We start from the raw sequence: 9,887 nt of genomic DNA, 5'->3' as shown, positions 1-9,887 counted from the left end.
CTGGAGGGGTGGGATAGGGAGGGTGGGAGGGAGGGAGACAAAGAGGGAAGAGATATGGGAACATATGTATATGTATAACTGATTCACTCTGTTATGAAGCAGAAACTAACACACCATTGTAAAGCAATTATACCCAATAAAGATGTTTAAAAAAATAAGAATAAAGTAATCCTTATACCATTAAAAAAATAAAATAAAATAAATTTAAAAAAATAAAAAAAGGATCGCCAATATACAGTATTAGTGAGGAATATGGCAAGGGATATCAAAAGTTTATTGACCCTTTGACTTAGCAATTTTACTTCTGGGCATTTATTGTGAAGAAATGATTTACGAAGATGCTTGTCAAATTATTGCTGATGCCAAAAAGTTGGAAACAACCTAATTTCCATCCATCGGGGATTAGTTAAATAAACCAACACACAAACATACATTTTAATAAAGTCGTTAAAATGATGTATAGGGATAGTCATCCGTGTAAAATACATCTCCTCAACATATTAAAAAACTCCCTCTTGAAACAGAAAATATAACATGGCTCCATTTACATAAAATAATGTGTATGCATATTCCAGAAAAAAGTCTAAAGGATATTCCCCTGAAATAGAAGCAGTAGTTATCTCTAGAGGCTATAATGAGGGTACATTTTACTTTTTTAAAAATTCTTTTTGGGGGCTTCCCTGGTGGCGCAGTGATTGAGAGTCCGCCTGCCGATGCAGGGGACGCAGGTTCGTGCCCCGGTCCGGGAAGATCCCACATGCCGCGGAGCGGCTGGGCCCGTGAGCCATGGCCGCTGAGCCTGCGCGTCCAGAGCCTGTGCTCTGCAATGGGAGAGGCCACAGCAGTGAGAGGCCCGCGTACCACAAAAAAAAAAAATTCTTTTTGGTAGTATCTGACCTTTTTTACCTCAAAAAAAAATATGAAATCCAAAAGTAAGTTAGTATAATCTACTAACAAATGAAATTTGATTTTAAAATTTAGCATAGGGCTTCCCTGGTGGCGCAGTGCTTGAGAGTCCGCCTGCCGATGCAGGAGACGCGGGTTCGTGCCCCGTTTCGGGAAGATCCCACATGCCGCGGAGCGGCTGGGCCCGTGAGCCATGGCCGCTGAGCCTGCGCGTCCGGAGCCTGTGCTCCGCAAATGGGAGAGGCCACAACAGTGAGAGGCCCGCATAACGCAAGAAAAAAAAAAAAAAAAAAAAAAAAAAAAAAAAAAAATTTAGCATAAAATCTCCCAAAATATCTTATTAAAAACAGAACTAAAGCAAGGCAGGAGAGGATCCCAAAAAAGTTTTAACTGAGACAAAAATATTAATATTTCCTCTAATTGGCTGTATGGGTTGAATTGTGTCCCCTAAAAAGATACATTGAAGTCTTATTACCTAATATGTGTGTAACTTTATATAGAAATAGGGTCTTTACAGATGTAATCAAGTTCAGATGAGGCCATCAGGTTGGGCCCTAATCCAACAGAATTGGTGTCCTTATAAGAAGAGGGCAATTTGGAGAATGGCCATGTGACAGGCAGGCAGAGACTGGACTGATGTAGCTGCAAAGCCAAGGAATGTCAAAGACTGATGGCACCACAAGCTAGGAAGAGGCAAAGAGGGGCTCAGAGACTTAGAGAGAGCATAGGCCTCCTGACACCTTGATTTTGGTCTTCCAGCCTCCAGAACTGTGAGAGAAAAAACTTCTATTGTTTTATGCCACCCAGTTTATGTACTTTGTTAAAGCAACCCTTGGAAACTAGTACATAGGCCAAGAGAATTTAAAGTATTTATTATATGCCAGAAATCTAATTAAATAAACAAATAGGTATTCCCTCTGATAGAGCTGGAGGAAAGAAAACTGGTTAAAACAGAATGAAAAAGGAGATCCCAAAAAACAGGGAAAAAACTATGAGCCATTTTTAAATCTACAAAGAGATGCAAAACAAAACCAAAGAAAGAATTCAACAATCAAGGGAATTTTAAAAGACAATCCACGTGAAGTAATAAATTTAGTGTGGGTAGCAGTTGAACCTTTTAAAAAAAGAGAGAGAGAGAGACACACACACACAAAAATACCTCACTTCCCCTTCCTTGGTTCTGTAGGTGCTTTTATAAAATCCATGGAAACTCTCAGAAAGATTGCCAGCATAGTCAATGACAATGGTGTATGGGAGCCCAACCACCAGGGGCTCAGGAGCCAGGAGTGCGATTTGCTCCTGAGGCGGGTATTCCAGGACTCTCAGCGGCTCTTCAGACTGCCTCTCACCAGCTCCCTTCCTCAGGGCGGCCTTAGGTATTTGCAGGTGGTGACTATGCAGGATGATGGTACTGGTGGGCTTGCTGGCTGTGATTTCTATTTCCGTGGTTCCCCCGAAGGTCAGAGTGGTGAGGTTGGCATGAATCATGAGATCGTAATGAAGTGGGATGATGTGCTCAGGAAGTCGCATTTTATTCCAAGGAAATGGTGCCCTGTTACTAGCCTTTGGAGATGTTGTTTCACTGCTCTGCCACCAGGATGGAGTTGCCACAGTTAAGAGCATCAACAGTGATGAAAGCAGAAAGGACGTGGTCACAAGGGGCCGTTTGATGGACAGAGGTATCATCTTGCTTGAACTGCCTAGTGGCACAAATGTGTAAAAGAAAAAAAAAAAAAGAGTCACTAAAATATTATCAAGACAGCATAATTTCAGAATGTATCCATCCAGAATGAACAGTTACAGATACAAACTTTCAAAAGTACTAGGTCTTTTCCTGAAAGTAAAATTACCTTCCCTGTGTTAATGATTCATAAGAAGAAAGAAGTTTATGGTCAGCAACAATCATTAACGCCTACTGAAAAGCCTCATTTGGCATTCAAAGTTTAAATTAACTCTCATCAGTCAGGGTTCTCTGTTGAAAGTAAGAACAAGCTCTGGCTGAGGATCCTGAGTAGCTCACTAAATGGGTCACAGGGTTGCCAGGTCATTTGGGAAACCAGGCTCATAAAACAGGCAAAAATGGGCAGCCAGAACCACATCAGAGAAACACCTGATCAGGTGACCACCCCCTACCCACACTGGACCTTAGAAGAAGCCACCCTACGGCCTAGAGATTAGATTCTGACACCCCTGCGGCCACCAGTAGAGTGAGGTCTCCACTGCCCCTGCAACGTTTTGTTGTTTCAGCAGAAGCGAGGTGTCCACACTACCAGGCTGGGAGGTGGAGAGAGCAAGAATCTGGGCTTACAGCTTCCTCAGCGGGAGAAAGGCCTTGCTTCCCACTAAGCTTACAACGCAGAGAGTTCTTAAAACACAGGAAGTATAGGAAGGAAACATATAGGCTCAGTAGCAAGTGGCGGGGGGGAAGGCAAGTGTTTGTAACAGTAAGCCTTCATAACACTGGCATCTTTGTCAAACTGTCCTGCCAAAAGCTGATTTAGTATCTATTTAGCCAGGGAAGACTTTAGAGTGACTTTTCATGATAGTCTGTGACAATCCCCTGGTTTCTCTCTTACACTCTATCCAACAAATATGTGTTGCATGCCTGCTACCTACAAGGCTGTGTGCTGAGTACCGTGTGGGATATAAGAAGATACAAGACACAAATCCCATAATCAAGGACTTCAAAATCTGGAAGGGCAGAAAACATATATACACAAAGAGTAAAACACAACAGAGTGTGGAGTGCTTTAAAAATAATAATACGAACTTCCCCGGCAATCCAGTGGTTAAGACTCCACGTTTCCACTGCAGGGAGCATGGGTTTGATCCCTGGTCAGGGAACTAAGATCCCACATGCTGCATACTGTGGCCAAAAAGAAAATGCAAAAAAAAATAGGAAGAAGAAAAGAGTGCTGAGGGAGAATGGAATGGTATTTCCAAAGGGAGAGAGTGACTTTGGCTGCAGAGTAATGCTGAGATGCCTTTATGCAAGAGCAGCATTGGGAGTGGTCTGGAAGGACGGGTCAGATTTGGAAGTGAAGGGAGGGTATCAGAGGCACTGCAGGTGGAGCAAGCCAGAGCAGGAGCTACAGCACAAAGGGAGAAAGGATAGGGCTGTTCGGGCAATCCATGTGGACAGAAGCGAACCCCAGGAGAACTTGCTGGAGAATCATTATTCACAAGGCAAGGAGGGGGGTGACTCTAAGGTTACACTCAAAGCACACCAGGAGGCATGATGCAGACCATATTTTGCACTTTATTAAGGCCACGGGACATAAAAGAAATGCGAATTTTAAGGGAGTTGGCAACCCATGGCCAGAGAACCAAGCATGCTTTTTTCTCTCTCTTAGACAAAGCTGCCTCTCTAATAGCAGTTGGCCAGAAGGGGCTCCTGTCAGGTGAGCTCAGGTTATTGAAATGATGGTGGTACACTGGATTCTTCCTCTATGTTGGCGGTTCTCAACTTTGGCTGCATATTAACGTCATTTAGGAAGCTCTTAAAATAAAAGGCCTTGCTTCCCACTAAGCTTACAACGCAGAGAGTTCTTAAAACACAGGAAGTATAGGAAGGAAACATATAGGCTCAGTAGCAAGTGGCGGGGGGGAAGGCAAGTGTTTGTAACAGTAAGCCTTCATAACACTGGCATCTTTGTCAAACTGTCCTGCCAAAAGCTGATTTAGTATCTATTTAGCCAGGGAAGACTTTAGAGTGACTTTTCATGATAGTCTGTGACAATCCCCTGGTTTCTCTCTTACACTCTATCCAACAAATATGTGTTGCATGCCTGCTACCTACAAGGCTGTGTGCTGAGTACCGTGTGGGATATAAGAAGATACAAGACACAAATCCCATAATCAAGGACTTCAAAATCTGGAAGGGCAGAAAACATATATACACAAAGAGTAAAACACAACAGAGTGTGGAGTGCTTTAAAAATAATAATACGAACTTCCCCGGCAATCCAGTGGTTAAGACTCCACGTTTCCACTGCAGGGAGCATGGGTTTGATCCCTGGTCAGGGAACTAAGATCCCACATGCTGCATACTGTGGCCAAAAAGAAAATGCAAAAAAAAATAGGAAGAAGAAAAGAGTGCTGAGGGAGAATGGAATGGTATTTCCAAAGGGAGAGAGTGACTTTGGCTGCAGAGTAATGCTGAGATGCCTTTATGCAAGAGCAGCATTGGGAGTGGTCTGGAAGGACGGGTCAGATTTGGAAGTGAAGGGAGGGTATCAGAGGCACTGCAGGTGGAGCAAGCCAGAGCAGGAGCTACAGCACAAAGGGAGAAAGGATAGGGCTGTTCGGGCAATCCATGTGGACAGAAGCGAACCCCAGGAGAACTTGCTGGAGAATCATTATTCACAAGGCAAGGAGGGGGGTGACTCTAAGGTTACACTCAAAGCACACCAGGAGGCATGATGCAGACCATATTTTGCACTTTATTAAGGCCACGGGACATAAAAGAAATGCGAATTTTAAGGGAGTTGGCAACCCATGGCCAGAGAACCAAGCATGCTTTTTTCTCTCTCTTAGACAAAGCTGCCTCTCTAATAGCAGTTGGCCAGAAGGGGCTCCTGTCAGGTGAGCTCAGGTTATTGAAATGATGGTGGTACACTGGATTCTTCCTCTATGTTGGCGGTTCTCAACTTTGGCTGCATATTAACGTCATTTAGGAAGCTCTTAAAATAATGACTGGGGCTTCCCTGGTGGCACAGTGGTTGAGAGTCCGCCTGCCGATGCGGGGGACACGGGTTCGTGCCCCGGTCTGGGAGGATCCCACGTGCCGCGGAGCGGCTGGGCTTGTGGGCTATGGCCACTGGGCCTGTGTGTCCGGAGCCTGTGCTCCGCAACGGGAGAGGCCACAACAGTGAGAGGCCCGCGTACCACAAACAACAAAAAAAAAAACAACAGAAAAAATAATGACTGATGCCTGGATCCCTAGGTTAGGGCATCATCATTTTTTTTAAACCTCCCCGAAATTCTATTGAAGAGCCAGACTGAGGAACCTCCTAGATAATCCTTGCCAAGCCATGGTCTTATCCCTTGATCTCTGTGTGGGGAACACTACTTCAGGGGAATGGCTAATGTGCTATCCCCACCCTTCACTCTCCATTCTGCTCCCTTCCGAAGCACACAGCTCCAAGTACTGACCTCTCGCTTCCCCACGGAGTAGATCTGCAGGCTAAATAAACAGAAAGGATGCAAGCACCGTAGAGACAGTCGACAATGGAGACACCATCATCCCAGCTCAAAAGGCACCACCCAAATGAGACAGAAAAGAAATGTGAACAGGAAGAACAGGGGTTTCTGCTTTTGTGTTTCTTGGGGGTTTTTGTTGTTGTTGTTGTTGTCTACGAACCAACTAAAGGATGCTTCCAGCCATGGAGGACTGGAGTGATTTGGAAGAGAAGAATAAAGTTTAAACACCAAAATAGTAAGGAGTTCCTGCCCCTACCTCCTCAGGCAAAATGCCAGGGCAGAATGATGGATCTCCCTTGAAGTTGAGGGGCCAGAGGTAAAAAGAACTTGTGTGATGCTTCCAGTTGGAACTTCTGATGGCAACAGCTTAGTGGGTGTGGCCTGCACCCCCAAGATGGCAGAGAGCACAGTGAAGGTGGCAGGTTCAGGTATGCAAGGGCTCTGGGAGTCCTCAAGGGCTCTCCAACAGCCCAAGAAGAGATCTAAAAATTCCAACTGGTTCTGAGCCGACGGCAAGGCCCACGGGCTGCTGAAGGGGTTGGCGGTGGCACCTCATAGCAAAGGCCTTGCAGTGTTGGGTCCAAGAGAGGAGGAAGCCAAAGAGATAATGGCTGTGTCTCAGAGAGGATGCAGTGCCAGGAAACCAAAATGGAACATGTGATATAGACAGCATAAATGTTGGAATTCATACATACATATATAATTATTGCTACATCAACAATATATATATTAGGTTTACAGTCAGAAAAGAAAATCTGGCTTTGAGTTCTTGCTCTGACACCTACTGTGACCTTGGGCAGGTTGTTGAACCCTGGTTCCATTTTCTTCGCGTGTAAAACGAGATAACACCTCTCTCACAGGACTGTTGTGAAAATTAAGTTAAAATATGTTCAATTACTCATTCCACAGATATTTATTGAGGGTCTATTATGTGCGAGGGTTTTGCGGGGCAGTGCAAGACAGCACAGGTCCCTGACCTCAGAGAGCATATAGTGGGGGTGGGGTGACTTTTAAACAGTTTACACAAATACAAACATAGATAGTTACCAACCATGATTAGCTATGAAGAAAAAAGCAACACACATACTGAAAGACAGTAACAGGGTGGACTGATGTACACTGGGGGCTCTCTGAGATGTTTAGCTGAGATTTAAAGGACAAATTCAAGTTAGCTGAGGAAAGAGGGAGAGAGAGTTTTGCAAACAGAGGGAACAGCACACATACTTGCAAGCTCAGGGGCAGTAGAGAGTGCTAGTTATTTATAAAGTCAGTGAAGCTGCAGCCCAGCATGTGGCAGAAAGATGCACCTGGAGAGGTGGGCAGGGGCCAGACCACCACACACCTTCTAGGCATCTTAAGGATTTTGGATCCTATCCTAAGGGCAATGAGAAACCACTGGGATTTGAGCTAGGAGATCTAGCTAGGATCCAGTTCACACCTAAAGAAAATCACCCTTGTTGCTGTGTGGAGAGTGGAAGACTGGAAAGAAGTAAGAGTGAAGGCCAAGAGACCAGTTAGAAAGTAGTGTAGACAAAATAAGAGAGTGGTTCACACTCGGATGGAGGGGGGGGGGGGGGGCGGGGTGGAGACAGAGAGATGGATGGATTCAACATCTATATTTAGGGTAGATTAGAAGTAGGGAGTGAGGGAAAGGACAGGATGTATGAGGATGGCTGCCAGGTTTCTACAGTGAACTTCTGGGTAGTCACAGGTGCCCTTTATTGAAACGGAGGCCAGAGGTGGAAGAGATTTAAAAGGCAGAAGAGGGGATGACGGGCTCGTTTTTTAATATGTTTAATTTGTGCTGTCTATGAGATATCCAAGGGGATTTATCAAGGAGGCAGTTAAATATACACAGATTGAGGGCACGGAGATAAGGGTTTTAAAGGAATTTCCTGTACTTGACTGTACTCCTTTAAAGTTTTAAAAGGTATCTTCCTTTGGCACCTGATCTCACTAAAGCTTCTTTCACAATGTTGTGGATAAAAGTGCAGCAGTAAGAGAGTACCTAACTTTACTCCACAGCCAGAAAGAGTTTAAGATACTTGAGGAACCTTACTGCCTTTGGTGATTCTGACTTTTCCCACTTACACAGGAAGCCAGGGGCAACTGGTCCTGGGCTATCTCATACTTCCCTTCATTGGGACACTATGGAATGTGAAATCCATCACCAAGAGGTAATGGACCTTCTTCCAAAATGCTCTGAACAACGAAATTAACAAGCACTGCTAACAGCTTGTCACTGCCGGTAAACAATGTTTAATCAGTTCAATTTTTTAACATATTAGAATTTCTCTATTTAGGCCCACCTGAAAATGTGCTACATATCAGTACAATCCCAACTCTGTGGAAAAAGAGACAACCCTGGCCAATTTTTTTAAGTTTTGGGTTTGTTTGTTTTTTAAGTTGTCGACCACATCCCGAATTGAGAGCAAACACTCTGGGGATTCAGTAGAAAACAGAGCATTTCTTTCTGAACCTGGCCTCACAAAGAACCTCCATGAAAAAGCTAAGGAAGTGTCTGCACTTCTCCTTCCTCATGAAATTAACTTGCAGGCCCACCAGGCGTGTAAGACACCCAGAGAGGGAATTTTAATTTGCTCAAACAGTAGTGTTTTAACTCGACAAACCCAGGCTGAGCCAGAGAGAAGTGAGGACAGACAACTACTGGCAACAAGTACAGGAGAAGGGAGAGAACTGATCTTGAGGACACTTAACTCTTGTTCCCAGGACACCCCCGCGCCTGCAAGTAACCAAAGCCACGTACGTTTCTCTGACTATTATCTGCAAGGCGCCCTCCTCGGCCTAGCCCCACAATCCACCCACCAGTTCACTTGGCCCTACTCGGCAGTCCGGTGGACGCGGCGAGCAGGAACCCAGCCTCCAGGAGGAGCGCAGAAGGAGGCTCCCGCCTGCCGGCCGGGAAGTGGCACAGCCCGGGGAGCGCGTGGAGCAGACGCACCAGCCCTGCGCCCTTGTCCATCTCCCAGTGGAAAAGAGGGACAAGGACGCGAGCAGGACTGGGTCCGCGCCAACCCCGCCGCCCTCCCCACGGACACGATCCCCAGCCCCACGACTCCCCCCAGCCCCACTTTGCAGCCCCCTGGTTCTCTTCCTCCCCGAGCCCCGGACCCCAGGCCTCCCCAGCACAGGGAGGATGCCTGGGCCCCGCCCTTCCCCAACCACGCAGCCCCCTCCCCGCGGGGTGCACTGGGGACGGTAGCGCTGTACCTGGGACTCGGGGACCACACCGCTGCTGCCTGCCTTGGCCGCCCCGGGACCGAAAGTGAAAGTGGAGCCGGAGCTGCACGCAGAAGCGCGGGGTCGAGCCTCGGCAGGCGCAGGGGCGCCCCAGGACGAGGCGGTAGCTGGGGAAGGGGAAGCCCGGAAGTGGGGACAGCAGACATCGCTGTTCCCAAGACAGGAGTTCACAAAACAGTGCGGCAGCAAGGGAAGCCGCAGGGTTGCACTGCTGGGGGCCCAGGCGGGGCGGAGCACCCCTTTAGGAATGCAGAACATTTCCCCTGCGTGTGTCTCTAGAGTTTTGGTTTGGTTTGGTTTTTCATTGATTAGCCTTTGGTGCAGCGGAGGTTTGGGGCTTAAGGATTGGGCCGGTGCTCTTATAGGGCTCTTCGGTGGACCGGAGCTCCCCTCTATCACAGCCTGAGCCAGCTCAAAGCCCCTTGGACGCAAGGGGTGTCCATCATCTCCCCTCCACAAATGGGCTGAGAGCCCTCGGCCCGCCTCAGAATGAAACAGGAACCCAGAGCAGTTGTTTC

At 46.7% G+C, this 9,887-nt stretch overlaps 1 protein-coding gene across 1 annotated transcript in view; it reads right to left on the bottom strand.

Annotated features, from left to right (window-relative positions):
* ERAP1 (endoplasmic reticulum aminopeptidase 1) overlaps window positions 1-9,378 on the bottom strand; it is a 37,895-nt gene extending 28,517 nt beyond the window's left edge. The window contains exons 1-2 of the mRNA XM_007466869.1: window positions 9,340-9,378; window positions 2,066-2,606 (exon numbers count right to left, since the gene is read on the bottom strand). Of these exons, the coding sequence (XP_007466931.1) occupies window positions 2,066-2,592 (527 nt within the window). The 5' untranslated portion in view covers window positions 2,593-2,606; window positions 9,340-9,378. The remainder of the gene's footprint in view (window positions 1-2,065; window positions 2,607-9,339) is intronic.
* Window positions 9,379-9,887: the final 509 nt, after the last annotated feature.

Source organism: Lipotes vexillifer, unplaced genomic scaffold (assembly GCF_000442215.2).
Source record: "Lipotes vexillifer unplaced genomic scaffold, Lipotes_vexillifer_v1.1 scaffold364, whole genome shotgun sequence".
Lineage (NCBI taxonomy): Eukaryota > Metazoa > Chordata > Mammalia > Artiodactyla > Lipotidae > Lipotes > Lipotes vexillifer.
This window is presented reverse-complemented; position numbering and strand designations above follow the sequence as displayed.